Genomic DNA, 19,997 nt, shown 5'->3' with positions numbered 1-19,997 from the left:
TTTTAATCTGAATATTATAAATTTGATTAGCTAGTACTGTCAAAACCAATCCTCAAACTTAGCATCAAGCGTCAGCACAAAATACACTTTTAGAGTTTCCTTTCCAAATTTATGTCTGGAAAATAGCAAAGCAATCTACCTGGACTTCCTGCCAGTCTTTTGTCACGATGTACTTAGAGTCATTAGAAGCTATTGGATCAACGAATAATTTAAAGTTCGCCAGAAATTAATTATTTATAATCTCATTAGATAAAACCAGAAATAAATACCAGAAAATATAACAGTTTTTAAATATGGAGTTACAATGATAAAATTTTGAAAATTAAGTAGATTTCATAAATTTACCGATGGTAATTTTTGAATCACGTGCCTAAATATATAAAGGCCGTACGTCAAATAATCTAAAAATTGCCAGTTTCATATAATAAACTTTCAGATATACAATTTTTGTTTTTGAAAGCTGAGCTGTTACTGCAATTATTATGAATAACCTAATGTGTCTACAGAAGACATATATTATTACAGACTCTATATCTGCTATCTACCTATTTTTTTACCTAAGTCTGTACAAAATTCTACGTGTGGACTCATCATAACGATTCCAGTTCATAAATGATACTGCTTTAATGAGGGTAGGTGTGTAAAATGTATGGAATGTAAATAATAATAGAAACAAACCTATGAACCAAATATGGATGTATAGCTTCAGCAACATCTTGCATTTGTATGTACATGCACACTAATTGCGGTAAATAAAAATCGACCTCATGATCGGGAAAACTAAACATTTTATTTGCAATATAAGTCTGTACACCTGGTTCTTTTGATTTAAATAAATAATGCATAGCCATCGTAATATCAAACATTTTACTCTCTAATAAACGTAACAACCAATCTTTATTTGGCACTGTTGGTGTCGTTGTTGTGATCGTGGGCGTTGTTATCGTTGAAGATGATACGTTTGTCTCCTGGCTATTATTCACATATTTATTTGTAAAAACATCATCTCGAGTTCCACAACATAAGGCTGTTGTACGTGATGGCATAATTACATCACTATGATGTACATCATCGTCAACATCACCTGGTTCACATTGTTTTACTAAATCGTAATCATCACTACTACACTGTGTTTCATCCGAATCGATATCGATTGAATAACCCCCACATAACGCACCCGAATCTAAACTTTCACGACTGTGTGTTACTGCTGACGATGATAGTAATTCAACACTTGATTCACGTGTACCGCCCCCACTGCCACCGTTATCTGAGCCCCCACATAGTATACCGGAGTCATCTGAACCTAGACTAGTTAATTCGTCACGTTGATTATGGAGATGATTTCCTTTGGTTTTATTTGTTGAAACGATTACTACGCCTGAAGATTGCGTTGATTGTTTTGTTGTACCATTTGTATTCATGATGACGGTGGTTGGCTCACATTCTGGACTTGGTGTGATATCAACTTCAGGTATTCGTTGTAATGCTGAATCTAAACTACGATTACGATGATGCATTGTTAGGTGTGTATTTGAAACGGTTGTTGTTATTTCTGTTACCGGTGGTAAAAGTATTCCCATAGATCTGTAACAATAGGAAAAATATTTAAAAAATTTTTAGACAGTTTTTGAATTAGGAATTTTCAGTGGCTTAACCGATTCCTTCGGGTGAGACAAGCTTTTGTTAATTTAACATATCCTAATTTAGAAATTTTATTCGATATTATTTCGAATTGATATTTAAGTTCGAAATCTTCTGGCAGAGATTAAAAATTCTATTTTTTTCGCTAAGTTTATTAATATTTATTAAAATACTGTATAAATTATATTTACTCGAAAAAAATTGAACTTTTGAAATTTTAAAATTTTGAACGTAAATTTCTCCGCAAATATTAAACTTGGTCTGATAGTAAATAGTAGTGGATTTTACTTCCCACAACTTTGTTTATAATAATAAGTTCGGTTTTAATATTATTAGCCGAGCAATTTTTACAGTTAAAAATGAATTAACGAAGTTGTTAATCGTTAAACGATGAATTCTAGTCCCTATTCGCCGTTTTACTGTTGCTTGCTATTTTGAAGCCCCCTGTATATGTTATGGTTTTTGAATTGTCCATTTCCTGAACTAATATGGCAGCACAGCATGATGGAGACACTTTCTATTGAAAATCAATAAATAAACACAATATCAAAAAAATTTAATTAACAATAATAATTTTGTTAGCAAATTAAAAATTGATAATACCCACAATTTAATTAAATTGTGTTGTTCTTAATTTTATCAAAATTTGACAAAATAATTATTATCTGTCATAAATGCTAATTAAAAATGTTATGAACAATTAATTAAAATTTTATTGTTTTATTTATTTTTTATTTCATTTCAATTATCTACTTTCTAAGTTATAACTACCGGGTGTGGCATAATAAGTGAGCCAGCTCAACATTGTAGAACGTCTTTGTCACAGAAAATTTTGAATTAATAATTTTTAAAATATAAGGCACAAATTGAAGCTAAATGTAATCCACCCAAAAAGACATTACAATTTTTCGAATTTCCTTGAAAACGTGTACAACAATTTTAATAAATTTGCTCATTAATGTTGTGTTTTCGACCTCGAATTTTCTTTATGAATGAGAATAATTATCGTATTCCAACATTTCAGCCTTTAAAAATCGATTTAAGTGAAAAATAGTTTAAGAGAGAATCATTTTGTACCCCTTGACCTCTAAAGGAGAGATATAATAGAACAGATCTTTATAAGTAACCGTTCGGATAATCTGCCAGTTGTTGGTTACCCTTCGAGTATGAAATCCTAAAAACTAGGATTCAATCAATAATCTTCTTTAAAATTTGACTATCGGATTTGATTCTTGCTCTTTTCATTCCTAAGAAATTTAGCTCCACGATCTGGTATGGTCATGACTTCAAATCTCAGTTTCGCCAATTATAATTTGTTTTAGAGATATATACGGAAAAATTGTGACATGCAAACTGATAGCTAATGTGAAGTGATCGCTATACTTGGCTCATTTTTATGGAACACTTTGTCCCATAATAATAGAACGTTGAAAAATAGAAGAAAATTCCTTTGAAACATCGATTGAAAACTTATAGTTATTTTATCTATTAATAGAAAATCAAGTGCTACTTGCGCATTTGATTAAATTTTGCGTGTTTTATAAATATTTTTGCATCAATAAATATTATTAAGTATGATGTTTTTATAAAGACAGTATAATTAATTATTAAAAACAATATTCAAAAAGTCATGTTAACAACAAAGAAACGTTTCTATGAGTTTAAAATATAGACGGTGGAACAATAGACGAATCATTTTAGACGAAAAAAGTGTAAAATGAGGAATTTTTTTGTACCTCAACCTATTGGGCCAATTTTTATTTTAAATGTTCTGGAAGGTGCTTAGATTAAAATCAACATCTAATTTGGTGCCGCTAGAAAGTTTGACCATTGCTATTGGCCAAATAAGCCAATTATTAGAATTCATTTTTGAAGTGATATTTGAAAATTTTCAAAAAAAAAAACAAAAAAGTTTACTCGGGAGTTTTCGAGGTCGCTGATCAATATTCCGAAACCAGAATTACGATACAATAACCCTCTTGGAGTAATTCACCCCCTACTGATTTAAACAGCAAATTATGTAAATATTCGACAAAATGAACCAAAAAAGTATACTTGGAAGTTTTTGGGTTAGCTAATTACGATTCCGAAGCCAGAATTCCGATATACTCCCACCTCCTAGGGTAATTTGGGTTTTTGAAAAAGTACATCCGGGGTTTTATCGGTCTCTGATCACGATTCCGAAGTCAGAATTCCGATATACTGTCGGGCGAATATATGAGGAGGAAAATTACCATGTCTCCTGGGATAATTCGCCCCCTGTTGGTCCAAACATGGGAATATTTCGCAAATGGACCAAAAAGATTTAATCGAGGGTTTCTGGGGTCTTTGATTAGAATTCCAAGTTACTAATCCATACTCAATTTATCAAACACTGACAGTTTCTTATTTATAAGGAATTGAACCATTTATTTTTCAACGGGGTTGAATCTGTAATACAATATTTACCTAAAATCTAAGCTTAAATTTCGTTGATGACTTCCTAATCGTGTCCTTGCTGCATGCACTTGTGGATTATTATTATTCGGTCTTCCATGAACATTAGCAATACTTAATTTTGCTTGTCGTTTTAAATTATTTATTGACGTTGTTTCAATTGTTGTTGGTCGAGCAACTCCTGGTGGATTTAGGAGTGCACCACGATGTTGTGCCACTTCGCTCATGTTTCTCGATTTCAATAATTTTCAAATCAATTTATCTAATTATTGGGTTGGATTTTGAAGTGAAAATCATCTTATTTTTAACACATTGATGTGTGTGATTAATGACGTCATATTGAGATATATCTGTAACAAAAAGAAAATAAGATTAGTCTAAGTATGAAATTTAAAACTGCAATATTTAACAAAATAACTTTTATTGATTGGCTATTATTAAATAGCCAATAAGAAGGGGGAAGGGGGGGTAGTTGCGCAAAGCATAAAATTTTGAATTTTTTCAAAATAAAAAATATTTTTGTATTTTTTTATCAGTTTTGAGCAAAAAAATACTCTTGTGATTTTTTCTCTAGACGCTTAGTTTTCGAAATAAAAATTCTTGAAAAATTAAAAATGAATATTCGATTTTAAGACACATTATTTAGGTACTTAAGATACTGAATGCTAAAAGTGCTAGTATTGGCACCATACTGAAGTATTTTTACCATCAAAAACAATAATATTTTTTTTTTCCATTCATGGTACACTTTTTCGAGAGATCATCCTGCCAACTATCACAGTGTCGGGTTAGCCTCGTAGCAAGAATAGCTAGTGCTACAGATCCCGTGTGAGGTTAGCTTAACAGGAAAATTTACTTTCCCTTACTGTTATTTGTTTGTGTTTAACAATTTCAGAAAAATACAATTCTTTTTGTAAATAAAATAGTCTAAAAAATGTTTCGAACAGAAGATTATGAAATGAGCAATTTTTAAAAATTTTTTAGGTTGTATTTAATTTCTCCAAATCGTTTGGTTCGATATTTTACTGAACTACTCGGAATATTCAAAAGTCTCCTCTGAAAGCTGTGAATAATTATATTATTTACATGCTCTTAAACATGAAGTTTTTAAGAATTAAAAAGAAATCCATAATATAGAAATCTTTTACCATATGATCAACATTTGTTATCAACAAGGGATAAAAATATACGCATTACACGCGAGCCGCAAGGCAATTTATGACCATCTAATTTTGGTTAAAATAAATTTACGTAATTTATATTTTTACAGTAAAAATTTTTTTTGGATTATGAATATATAAAAATAGTTATGCTAATAAGCAAATTAAATTACTTTAATACTGGAGGCTAGGCGTATTGGTTTCTTATCTTTTTTTATGACTTACTAAAAAAAATATTTTACCTTGGGGATTGAATAACTGTTAAAAAATTATGTTAAATATGGACCTTTCTAAATAATTTTGCAAATAAAAAAATAGTTATTTTTGGGAATGAATTAATATTGATGTTTTGTTTTTGAAAATCTAATTACGTTGGTGTCGTTTTATGATCATTTTTAAAAATTAACGCCTACTAAATCACGAATATAGGTGATGAGGTGAGTCGTATTAACGTAACAGTACTATGGTTGTTAATTTTATTTTTTCTTTTGACTCTTGATTAGTAATTGAGTAATTAAATATTTGTCATGAATTTATGTAAAGTTAAGTACCTATTTCGCGGATTTGGAAAGCTGGCCCTAGTAAGGTCCCAAAGTTTTGTAACTATTCTGTCATTTTTTCTAAAAAGTTTTTAAATTGTTAAGTAAGGTAAGAAATTGTCGGATCTATTTTCTAGTTATTTGTACAATTGCCAAATCAAAATTACAAAAAATCCGGAGATTATTCGGTTTTTATTTTAGCCGTCATTCAAGTGCTATAAAAGTGCCGATAAGTTTTATAGTGTTACACCTATCAAAAAAATAATTTTAAGAATTTGAAATATGTAAACAACTCCTTTTACCGAACAATATTCTAAAGTTATTTCATCTTTCACTATCGATACTAAAATAATTGTTTACTTAAAAAATAATTTAACTAAAACATTAATTCATATTTTAGGGTTCATATACACTGCGCTGAACAAATGTAAAAAAAGGTGCCATACTTTTTTCTCGAATATATATTTGGTGATATATATGTGATATACCTATCAACGAAACCTTAGAATTTTTACGGATTTTATAAATATGGATAAACAACTTATGCAGATTTTGTGACGCAGAGTATACATTAAACAAGAACTATTTAATAAATATGCAATAATAAGATTTAAATTATAAAACTCTTAACGAAATAAGTCTACATTAAGTTTTAAGAATATTTCGATAAATAATTAGTAAAATGAAAATTTTTTAAATCAGTTAACTTATAGACAAAGTTTGCCCTATGATCTTACCATATTCTTTAAGTTAAATATTTACCACAGATAAAAATTGATTTTTCATAAACATGACGACTGTCAATACTGATACGGGGACTACAGAGTGAGGTTTATTACACACTTGAATTTTAAAAACATAAACATTAAAATTTTTTAAATTTTTATTCTTCTAAAACTAAATAAAATATCTAATTTTATCTGATTACGTAAATATTACATGATCGTAAAAATTCTTTTTTTAAATAAATTAGAAAGAAAATGCACCTGTTTTAGGAAAAAGTATTCTGTCGCAATAATTCAATAAGTTCAACCTTTTTTGACAACAACAACTATGCTTTTTTAGTGTTTCCGATTTTGCTTAAAAAATAATTCTCTCTGTGATATTAGAAACCTAAAAATCCAATAAAGTAATTAGTTATGTTGAAATTGATGAAACTTATGTTGGTAAATCCATATTAATAGCAGCAACATAAAGTTTAGGACACTGAAACTACTTTTACACATCCCTTTTTTAGCAAATATGTTTTTGATTACCAAAGAAAATACTAGGTCTATTGGATTCATCTAAATATTAATTTGTAGATTAAGCTTTGAGGATGGATGCCATTTAATTTGATTTGGTCTGTTTTAAAATTTAGACGAACTTCCAATTTTTCTAAGCAGGCGTTTTGGAAATATACACAAAAATATCCTATTTTTTCCAAAATTTAAACACCGTCTATAGAAAAGGACGCTTTCGCGGCTATAAGTGTATTGAGATATTGTCTTTATTTTAATGTTATGAACCATTTGTTGAAGTCCTGTTTATTTAACTTAAATCACCCTGTATATTTATATGGATAAGGGATTTTTAAGTTGGAATCCATTCTTGAATAGTAATTTTTCCACCCACGACAACTTTTATAAATAGGTCAAATGTATTTACAGTTAGTTTTTTTTTGTAACAATTTTCTTATCGGCTACTATAAAAGAAAATATATAACTTTTATTACCTGGAACTTGAAACCAAGTCACATAAACATAAATGTGGCAGTGAAATTTTTCTAGATAACATAATAAAATATATCTATCTCATTAAATAAATAATCTTGCACGTCACATAAAAATAATAATTAATCCATTTTTATTATTTATTATTCATATTATATGAGAAAGATCGTAACATACAGAGTGAGGTGTAAGTTGATATATAGTTATAAAAAATTATTCGTTTCTTTGTTATTAGTCGTTGATTTGCAACCAGCCTTGTTTGTATCGATTAGAAAACTGTTCGAATGGCTCTATTAGCATAAAAGCTAGATAGATATATTTCTCTTCTTATTAAAGAAGAAGAGACAGATTTTCTTATTAAAATTATCTAAGGCAGAAGTGCGTCTCGCACCTGAGAGTTTTAGCGTTTACAGAGTTTTTTTCATGCTGTTTTAGCAATATAAACTACAATTGACAGACAATTTCCGTAAATAATTTTAAGGCGATATTAAGAAAATTTAAAATTCAATAGAGCTTAGTCCTTGTAAATCAACGACGAAACATATAAAAACTAATATTTAAAAAAATTGTAGATCTACTTACGCCCCACTCCGTACACTAATAAAAATAATTGAACAAAATTATATTCATTAAAATGACTTAAAATGTCTCATTTGAAGTAATTATTTTTAAAAATAAATCGACGTACTTTTAAAATATTGACATATTAGGTATATAAAAAGTAATTCGTTTGAATGTGTCTGTTGAAGCTTAGTAAAAGTATTTAAGCTTTAAGCTTTTTAATTAAAATACATAAATTTTACTTGCAAAAATGGTATTATTACAGTACCAATCAAAAGTATATGAAGATGGGTATAGGTACAAAAATTCAATTTAAAAAAAATTCTAACATTAATCTCTACAAAAAATGTTCGCATTACAACTCATTTGAAAGCGTGTACATTTTTACAATGTTATAGTTGAATTTTTAAGTAATAATTAATTTTGAAATTGAAATAGTATATTACATCTAGGGAGCAAAAGTAAAAAATGTCTCAGATCTCATGTTGTGTGCAATACAACCCAAGGCGAAGCATTGAGGCATTTTTTACTTGTTCCCGTGGTGTGTATACCATTTTTCTGCTCGACGAAGGCGGAAAGCGGCAACTTTTTGTGGCAGAGCGAGACGAAAGTTGCTCAATTTATTTTTGGTTTGTAATTTTAATTTTGACTTTTTATTTTTATTCTAATTGTCAAAATTAGGTGATAAAATACTCGAATATTATTGGCCTATAAGAATCACGTTCATTGGCCAAACACTAATTGCCTGATCGAAGCTGATTGGCCGACGTCACAATTTGTTAGATATATAAATATCCTAGAGTTCTCATTTGTTATCTTTGATAATATTTATAATACACATATAATGACGATAATGTGGAGATGAAGTTCGCCTACCCCGTGTTGTTTTTGATTCAGTCGCTTTTTTAGAAAAGACGGATAAGGCGAAGTGAGCCATCACAAGTATCATATCTACACTATCGTGCTTTGTCCGACTTTGCTACTTCAAAAGTGTGTATAAGGCTCTAAAGACGTAAAATTTTCGATTTATTTTTGCAAACTGTTAACAATAACTTTCTATTAGAAATATTATCTCTTTCATTAAATTTTTAATCCAGTTGTATTATATTAATACTAATATTAATACTTGGTAGTGGTTTATAAATTTCGTAACATGTAGTACACAAGAACATTAATAAGTACCTAGGTGTTATTTGTAATAATTAGTAAATTTCCTTGAAATTAAATAATTTATTTTAATATCTTCTTTACTTCATGTGTACATAAGATTATAATTATTTTAGTTAATTATATTTAATCTAATTATAAAATTAAGAACACATAGAAATTAATAAAGATATTTAAATATATAAAATAATGTACTGAAAATATTTAAAAAAATAAGACTAAAATTCTATATCAAATTACAAAAGGAGTTATTTTTAAGGGAAAAATATACATCCTCTTGTTTCAGAAGATTACAAAATGAACTTTCAATGACCCCAAATGAAAAATTAAAATACCGATTTTACATATTGTGTAGATTCGACAAAACTTTCATTTTCGCGTGGAGTATATACAGCGTGTCTACTTAACTTGGCTCCATATGGAAAACTTTTTTATTTTATAAGATTTACGAAAAAAAGTTATTCTTTATAAAAATCTCTGTTTTTGAAAATATTAACATTCAGCTATTGTCTTATGACATTGAATGTACATGGTGTTCACAAATTGAATAAGTTCGATAGAAATGATAATGGTCGTTTTGAAATGTTGACCATCACAACATTTTTTTAATACACTCCTACAAATCTCGGGAGTGTCTTATTATCTGTTCTAAATGGCCTACATTTTAAAACGACCATAAATATTCCTATCGAACTTTTTCAACTTGTGAACAACCTGTACATTCGATACCAAAAGTGAATAGTTGAAATTTAATATTTTCGAAAGAAGAAATTTTTATAAAGAATAACTTTTTTTCGTAAACATTATGATAACAAAAGTTTTCGATATGGCGCCAACTTAAGTAGATACGCTGTATAAATAAATAAATTAAGTAATGTAGAACAAAATAAAGTTTATCTAAAATTCTAAATTCAAAAAGGTTAAATTACTAACATTTTTCCAATGAACTGTATTTAGATATTTAGATGGAATTGATGATTTATTATTATTTTGATTAATCAGTAGTAATATTGGTGAATCATTATTAATTCTATGAACAAATCATAAACATAATATTTTTGCCAATTTAATATTATACTTATTAATCATTATTTATTATTGATTAAAATTATTTTATAATTTGTTATAGAAAATAATATATTATGATAACATACCAAAAATAATTATCAAAACATTAAAGTTTAATTAACTATTTATGTATATACACTGTGTCACAATAAATTCACGTCGTGGTATACTATTCTTAGTGCCATAACTATAACATTATATGTGAATCATTTGTAATGCTATAGTAATAACACTGAATGATTGAAATTTTGCGTTTATTTTGACTTAGAGTTAATATGGAAAGACTTTTTTTATAGGATGTTTCTTGTCATTCCAGAAGGCTACGGTTTCCTTCAAACTTTTTATTCAAATAAATTTTCAGATTTATGAATCATATTTTCAAAAACTCTTTTGCTAACTCAACTAGAAATACCCATTATCTCAAAACTTTCCCTGATTGAGTCACCGGAAGGAATTCAAGATGGCTGGAGCGTAAAATATTCTAGCTAGTTTAAGTTTTGTGAAGAGAGAAATTTTTAGAAATACACTCTATAAATAATATCATTGATAAGATATTAAAATGAATACAATCAATCACATGATCGAATGTATAATTGGATTCAAGTTATTAAACAAATGACAACAATAATTAATTGATTTGTTCAAAATAATAAGTAAAAATTTTCCAATAATAATCATTCAATACAAAAATGATAACTAGCCCATTGATATTAAATAAAATAATACAAAATTTAGAGACCTTTCGGAAGTGGGAAATAATCTGAGGGGGGAAAGGCAATGCCCCATAGGTTTAATTTAAGAAAGGGTTTTTCTAAATTCATCCCCTAAAGGGGTGAAGTAGGGACTGAAATTTTGTATGAAAATATATACAAATCGTCATTTTAGAGTTCATTACTTACCCGATTTTAAAAATTCTTTCACCTATACAATGCTACATTATCAGTATAGCATGGTTTTTTATTTTAAAAAGAAAAGTGTTCCGCACCAAGTTAAAATCCTTTAAAAAACAGAGGAATTAGGTGAAGATAAGAAAATTGTGTAACTGAAATAAAATCACTTTTGCGTAATTTTTTTCCACAAATAATGTATTTTAACTAAAAAACAAAAAACAGATTTTTAACTTTTGGTGCGGAACTCTAGTTTTTTTGAAAATAAAATACAGCCCTTGTAATTTGCTGATAATGTAGCCTTCTATAGGTGAACAAATTTTAAAGTCGGTTAAGTAGTGAACTCAAAAATGAAGTTTTGTATACATATTCATACAAGCTTTCATTCCATATTTCACCCCTTTTTGGTTATCTGGTAAATAGCTTTTCCATTCGTCTTGAGCAGCTGAATCTCGTAGTATAATTCTCCACTATAAATCTATATATTAGCTACACGAAAATATTTGGAAGCTAATCTTAAAAGTTACTGATAGTTATGAAAAAATTTTTTATTCACAAGTTTTGACACGGAACCTGTATTTTATCAGTCCTATTCGGTCTTCACCAATATAAAAAAAAATATATTTTTCAACCAGAATTAATAATGTTATTGTGCATATTTGTAATTGTTATCATTACATTCAGTGGGTGCACATAACTAACTATTTATAGTTTTTTTTTCCATATTTGTTATCTATTTCACATAAAAAATTACATATTTTACCCAATAAATAGCAGACAAAGTATTTTTATGTCACAAAAGGTTAAAATTAAAGAGATTAGTTATATTTTTAGAAAATAACTTATAAATATTTGAAAAATTTTTATCATGTTATTATTTTAAAAATTCAAAATACTTAATAAGTAGGGTTTGTGATTAATCACGTTCTGTTCAAACGTACAAAAACACAAAGAACTACAAAGAAAAACGTCATTTTGCTCGTTACGATGTCTAGAACAAAGTTGAAAATAGTTTCGTAGTGATGAATTTTTAAGAATCTTAACAGAGACAGCATTTTTGAACCAATTGATAAAATTAAATATTCTCTTTAGCGAGTTTTGACATATTAAGTGCCTACAGGCCGGATTTAATGACTATGATGTCCTAGGCAAGTTTTGATTTGCCCTATTTGGACTTGAGAAAAAATAAACTGAACAAAATTTCTGTAATAGTATCCGATTTTTGAAAGCAAGGGCTAAAAACTTCAGAACTCAATAAACTCCGAATTTCGGTCTACTTTTTTCGGGTCTATTTTTTCCGATTATCGTCCCATTTATAATGAATTCTCTGAATCACTTTGAATCTAGTTGTTGGCGAACTTACGAATAGTTTAGTAGAAATTTTAAGTTTTTCAAAACAGCAGGACTATAGCAAATGGTAGAAAAAATTAAATTTTGACAATTTTTCAATACACTTAAAGCCGAAAAAACCTTCTTTTCTAAATAAAGGAAGTTGAAATTTCCAAAAAAGGCATTTTTGGAAAACCATCCAAGTTTTCATGGAGGTGTCATAGCCTTGTTAAAAAAATTCTTAGACCGCATAAGTTCATTGCTAATGAAGAAATTATTGCTTAACGTTATTGTAATGAAGTCGGAAGCGTAAGAGATTTTTTTACTCAAAAATTTTTTTGAGTTATAGGCGTACATTTATTTTTTGTAATGTATGACCCATAAATTTTAAAATCTTAGTTCATACTGTGTGCCGCCATCATTGCTAATTTTTCTAAACGACCGTTTTGGCAAAACACACCAAAGGTTTTTTCAAAATTTCAACTCTGTGTCTATAAAGTAAGCTTCCCCGGCTCTTAGTGTATTTAGAAACTATCATTATTTTAACGTTTGCTACAATTTGCTGTACAGGTATATATAAAAATGCAAGGGGGTTCTCATTCTTGTTTACTTTTTCCCTGATTTTTCCTTTGCAAGCATTTACATAATTATTTATATTTTCGTGTTTAACAAGTTTGCATTCATTCCATACCTGACATTTAAAGATTTATGTTTTTGAAAGTTTTGTAATGTTTATAAAAATTCTTTCACCTGACCAAAGTATTTTATTGAAATTATTTGAAACTAATTGAGATAACGTGTTAGTACAAAATATGTGACTTTTTAGGATTGGTGTTGACAAATTAAGGATTAATGTTAACAAAAAAAAAAAAAAAAAAAACCATAACAAATGTTTTTTATTAAAACATGTTCTGTTATTTTTATATGTTATTAAGTTATTGAAATAATAACACAATGTTAAATAGTAACAAAATTTTAAAAATCACGTTTTTGAATTGTATGTGAATTTTGGAATTTTTCAATTTACATAAATAATAACGCTAACCAATTACATAAATATTTAAATAAATTCTATTTTTAAGCAAATTTGATGAAATTTTTATAATATAATATGCAAATTTTATAATATTTATTTCTAATACGCAATATGTAATACAAGATGCTGCAAAAATAATCATCCTATCGAGATCATATAGTGTCTTAAAAGGAGAAAGGGGGATGAAATATCAAGACGAAAAATCTTTTGCCTTTTTTATAATTTTGCAAAACCTTAACCCTAGATGTAGAAAATGTCTATATAAATGTTTGTAAATATCCATTCGATATAAATTTAACAAGGAGTTAATAATGCAACAAATTAAAACTTATATGACAAGGCCAATTTTTACCTCTGCGGATAATGTATAGACGAAATATTGATTTAGGGGCTATTTTGGGACCTAAGCACTTAGTTTTCTGTGTCTTCTTTGAGTCTGTAGGATATTGTTCCTACATATGAGGAACCGGCCTGGGTTCGTTTCCTGGACGCTGAAATTATAGGATCTTGTTTCTACATAGAATATCTAAAAACAAGAGGAAAAAAAATCAAACGAATACTTTTAAGCTTTTATTCCGCCATTATAGAGCACAAACAACAAGGCTATTGCTTAGGTAATATTTGCTATCGAATGTGCATAGCTTCGATAGAAATGCAATCACAATATCGTAACAAACAAGTCCAATCCCTTTTCTGAGAGGTAATATCTCTCAATCTTCAAAGTTCATAGAAATTCGCTAATGCCTCGAGAAATGCATAGATTGAAAATTTGATTACTCCAAAAGTATAATTACAAAATTCCTTTTGTTAACTTTTTCGTTTGGTTTGGTAGATACGACCTAGGCAGTGTCTATCTTCGAAGGTTTGTAGTGCTTGAAATAACGTTTAAAACATCTTTTTTTTTTTTTTTTAATTTTTTAACGCGATATTTCGAAAATGGTTTAATTTAAGAAAAATCGTTCAAGAAACTTTTGATTTAATTAATAACAGAGATTACACTTACGAATTTTTTAGTCGATCGGATGAACAGTGTTTTGCAACCCTTAAGAGCAGGTAACAGAATTACTCATCCGGACTGACAAGTCTGAAACCATCGAGATAGTAGATTTCACCTGAATGAAAGTGATCTCATACAGGTGCTAAATTAAATAAATGATGTAATCGGTCATCTCTATATATAGAAGCAAAAATTTTAGAGATTGAGCAGGCGTTAGATAAGAGTTGAGACAATTAAACAATCTTTAACAATTGAAAATTAAAGCTCTAGAATGAAACAATCTGTAATTACTCTTCAAAATTTCCGATTCATAACATCCGGAATATTAATCTTTAATCTTCTCTGAACAAGAATTAATTGACATAATGCACAGTCGACTTTACCACACTCAACTCGATCTAGCGACCGCTCTAGAACCAAATATAGAAATAATTTTCTTTATAATTCCAATAAAAGATTTTCATGGCCTTTATAACTAAAAATTATATTGAAAAATGATTAAAATGTGATTAGGAATATAATAATTTAAACTGACTAATATTACTACTTCAAGGAATTGTTATTACATGTATAAATTATTCATCGTTTACTTAAATATCATAAATTATTCAGATTATTTATGTAAATAGTAAGTAAGAATACTGTGACATAACACGTAATAAGAATTAAGATGTTATCATATTTGGCACAGATCTTTTTGGCAAACACTTGTTTTATCTACCAATGATTCCTTCTGTTCAGAGCAACTTAGTGCTGTAAAATCAGCATTGCATATTGGAGGAATAACATTATAGATATTTGAGTGTCACTGCTATCGGAAGAGAAACTCAGGTCATACTTTCATTTTATTCTTGAACTATCCTCCCTCGTACAATAATTGGTGTTAATATCCTAAAGAGTAAGGTCAGCACGTGAAAAAAACGAAAACAAATTTTACGGTGTTTGTTTCCCTACAGTATTGTAAAAAAGTTTTGGTTTATTGCACGGTACATACATATAAACCAAATTTGCTTTGTAGACAAATAATGTGATATTTATAGCTTTACAATACCACACAACTACAAATATATATAATATATTGTGTGCAAGTGCTGCTTATAAAATTGATAATATAAATATCGCTCTTCAATCATCAATATTCTATCTATAGTCGTCTCTGTTCATCAAATGATGAATCTTCGATGAACTCATAATTAAATTAAAATTTGTTTTTATATCATCGACAACCTTATATTTTTATGATATTATTATAAACTACAAAATTTTCTAAATATTTTAGATAGTTTTTTATCACACTCTCTACATTTTTAGATATAGAAATATCCAATTGAAATGGATAACCTATATGATTAAACATTTTTTCAGCCAATTTTGAACGATAAAATAATAGGAAGCTCGATGACCTACGAATTTCCAGAAGACAGGTTGTTCTCACACAGAGAATCCCTTGGTCTAGGTGCTAGGAACACATTTATGGTACCCCTTTTATCAAACAGAATTTCTCTGTTTAATAATGTCGATAACTATAAAGTTTAATTTTTTTTGTTAAGATATGTTAGCTGCTGTACTAATATACGAAAGGAAAGTATTGCAATTTATTTAACCTTATTAATAATCTTATCTTAAAGACCACCTAGTACTTTTAATACCACTAAAATTGCTCATGATACAGTAAAATATAAACTTCAGTACTGTAATTACAATTTAAATAAATACATACATACAAAAATAATTAATATCACCATCACCTTCTATTAAACTTTCTTATTTATTAATTAATCGCGCATATTGAATTCATTTCAACCCTGAGAGCAAATATGTACCTCCTTTAAATAGTATAGCTGTTATAGAAATGGGGAATTTGTTATACACAGAGTGTTCTAAACAGGCTCGGATTTAGAAATTGGCAGCTATTATTCAGTTACGAAAATTGAGATTTTAAACTAGAAGTTGGTGCAGTTTTGTGAAATGGAAGAAAAACATCGTTGTGTTCCCTCTTAAAGCATGATCTGGTCAGTGCTCAATTCAAAAAATTTTATCCAACGATTATAGTTCTATAAAATCTTCATTTACTTGAGAAACATTTTTTCGATAAGAGGTATAAATAGCTTTTGTCGACGTCGACAAATGTGGCAAACATTCATAATATCGAATTTTCCTTGAAAAATTTAATGCTATCGGGCAAAATGTCCAGCCTTTTTATATGAGGAATTGAACATTCAAATAATTACATATTGAGTTGATGGCGTTTTAAAAAGAGTAGATGACATACAAAAATTCTGGGAAACTTATTTTAGTCCAATAAAATAAGTTTTGTTTCTAAACTTTTTCAGCCTTTTATGCCTATGTAATTTTTAGTTCAAAAATATGCATTTTCTACAAGAATAATGCTATTGGTAGCGTAAGTACTCATCGTAGGATAAAAATACTGCTTCAAAACACAAAATTTGATTTTTTATCGATAAATTTCAAAATTTTAGCAATAAAATTAAATATTCACAGAAAAAAGTGATTAGAAGATATATTTAGATAAATTATATTTTGCACAACTTTGCTTTCCTCTTTATCACATTGCTCTTTTAATAGGACAGTTTTAGAACACCCCATATAACGGTTATAAATCTATATTTATATGCTGTATGTAGAAGTGAATTATGTGAAATCAGAAATCGAATATTAAAACAAGGTTAATTAAATATTAAATACCAGTTTGTCTATTTAAGTCTAGAGAATGCTATGCAACTTTGTTCTGCTAACCACACTATGCACTATAGCTGATATAAAAACTTTACCATTTATTATTAAATGAATTAAATTTATTATTAATAAATTTTATTAGAATATTAAATGAACTTTTACTAAATAATCGTCGTTTTAAATTTTAAACAGTTTTACCAAAATATGTTACAAAAAATACGTGGCTAGTGATAGAATACCCACATAATTATCTCTGATAGCCAGTTTTTCGATTAATAGCTTTAGAAAGGCGATAAAAAAGTATTTTCACGTCGAGATCTTTTATTTTCAGACAGTAGGAAATAAATATGACTGCAGTTTAGAGTCATATTTTTTTTTTTGTCAATTGTTTTCCCATATAGAAATGCCGGATCCAAGCATAAACGTATCCACGCGTCTAAATAAACGATTCGTATCCATTTCTACTTTAGCGGACCATATTGTATTACTTTTTTGAATTTAATGGCAAATAGAATAACTTGAATTAAATTCAAAATAAGTTTACAATGGTTAGACGATTTCAAATTGTGCGAGTACATTGAAGTCCGTATACGTATCCGCAAATCTACATTTTTGCTGATCCGGCAAATTACTATTTCATATATCCTATATGCAATTCAAATTCGTATTTCTAGAAATTATAGTTGTTTTTTGAAAATCGATATCAAAAGAATTATTACAATATGTGTAACTAATTTAGATTGAAATTATTTTAATAGGGACGGTAAAAAGGTTTTCTTATCAGAAAATAATAAGACGATTAGTTTTGTTTAATTATCGTCAAAATTCGTGGTCGATTATTCATTTTATATATATTTTTTTCAATCTATTTCATCAGAAAATTCTCCTATTAAATATAATTTATTTATAGATTTTAAATAGCTTCAAGTGCTTAAGAATTTTAATAATTTTTTGATAACATTATTTATAAACAATTTTCCAAAAAATTTAACCTTGAAAATCGTTTCTTATATTATAAAAAATATTTTACATATTTTTACATATTCATTAAATTTGGCTCTGATACGCGGAAAATAAATTATTGTTCCAAAAAAAATTATATGCGTTGGAATTGAAATTTTTTAAGTCAAAAAAAATTTACTTGACCAGAGGAAAAACTTCTTTTTATCCACAAGTATATATGATTTTTTCTCTGTTTTACAGCTTGTTTCTTTAAAAAGTTTTTCTCAGTCGTTACTTTGGCATGGTACTGACATGAACATGCGATATTATAATTTTTGGAGTCTCCTTTCGACAAAAATGTTAGATTACTATGAAGCTGTATACAATTTTCGTGTATTTTGATATTTGATGTAGAAATTTAGAATTCTACTTTCTTTGAACAGTAAAAACCTCAAATTTTGAGGAATGGAAAGGAACAAAAATTTGTTTTCCTACTTTTATTTTTTTTCCAAATTTTTTAGTGATGTTCCAGAATTATTCCCAACTAAACAGTCAAATATTATGAAGGATTCGTTAAAAAATTGCATATACAATTCAAAATGTGATGAACCATTATGATAAAAAGACCTTGGTACGCTCTAGTATGTCCAATGATCCGTATCACAGACAGTATTTATTACACATTAAGGTTAATTAATTATTTAAACTTGTTTATGTCTATTATGCATGTGCTAATGTTATGATATATCCCCTTCTCCGATTATGATTAAAACGAGTTTTAAAAAATGTAAATAAAAATAATACATTAAAACAAATTTTAATTAGGAAATAAATCTAAAAATAGTAAGTATCTAATTACCACGATTTTGGTAAACAGATACTATTAATAACACGCTTTTATTAGCTTCACTTCTAACTAATTCACAATGTGATAAAATCTTAGTCAAGCCAATTTTAACCTAATCAAATTGTCGGATTTACTTAAAAATTTGCAAACGTATCAAGATCCGGTGACAATAAAACTTCTGTATATTATAAATCGGAAGATAAGATAATTTGTTTGTTACGCTTTCACGCAAAAACTACTAAGTGGATTTGAATGAAACTGTACAATAATATAGCTCATACATCAGACTAACACATTAGCTATAATTTATAAAAGATATATTACAAAAAAATTAAATATGTATATATATATTTATATACATATACGTATAATTTTGTTATGACATTTCACTACGACATCTATGAGCATCATTTTGAACCATCAATTGATTTCTGTAAAAATGGTGTAAGCGAGATACAATACATGGCCATCTGCTCTGATACATTCAATGAAACAAGACTATATAACATTTAAAAAAATTAAAACTCTTTAACTTAGCGAGACTAAAAAAATAAATTATAGTTTAAAGGACAAGCTAAATTGCACTATAAAGTGGATAGCAATTGTCTTTTTCAGTTCTTTTAAAATATAATTTATTTGAGTGAAAATCTACATTTTGTTACATATAGCACAATTGCGATTGCTTCAAAGCTACCGCATATGATTTATGATATGTGCGAAGTTTTTTTATTTACTTACAAAAATGATGATCACTTCAAGTTTCGATAAAATATACCTAGAACAAAAAAAAAAAAAAAAATTTACTAATTATCGTATAAAAAAGTCATAGTAATACAATTTAATGTCAATGTTTTATAATTATGTACGTGACCATGAGCGGTTTAGTTGCGGTCTTGTGGAATAATTTTATAGGGAAAGTGGAAGAATTGATGTAAATCACAAAATATATCAAAATTAAGGGATTTTTGGGTTTGG

General features: G+C 27.9%; 1 protein-coding gene across 2 annotated transcripts in view; it reads right to left on the bottom strand.

The window, feature by feature from the left end:
* Positions 1–19,997, bottom strand: part of LOC123299598 (phosphatidylinositol 4-kinase beta) — a 97,732-nt gene that overhangs the window by 6,034 nt on the left and 71,701 nt on the right. For both annotated transcript variants that reach the window (XM_044881860.1, XM_044881866.1), the window contains exons 2-3: positions 4,093–4,430; positions 679–1,587 (exon numbers count right to left, since the gene is read on the bottom strand). In XM_044881860.1, coding sequence (XP_044737795.1) covers positions 679–1,587; positions 4,093–4,307 — 1,124 coding nt within the window. In that variant the 5' untranslated portion in view covers positions 4,308–4,430. The remainder of the gene's footprint in view (positions 1–678; positions 1,588–4,092; positions 4,431–19,997) is intronic.

This window comes from Chrysoperla carnea, chromosome 1 (genome assembly GCF_905475395.1).
Source record: "Chrysoperla carnea chromosome 1, inChrCarn1.1, whole genome shotgun sequence".
NCBI classification, from domain to species: Eukaryota; Metazoa; Arthropoda; class Insecta; order Neuroptera; family Chrysopidae; genus Chrysoperla; species Chrysoperla carnea.
Note: the sequence above shows the minus strand (reverse complement) of the source record. Positions and strands in the feature narration are given on the sequence as shown.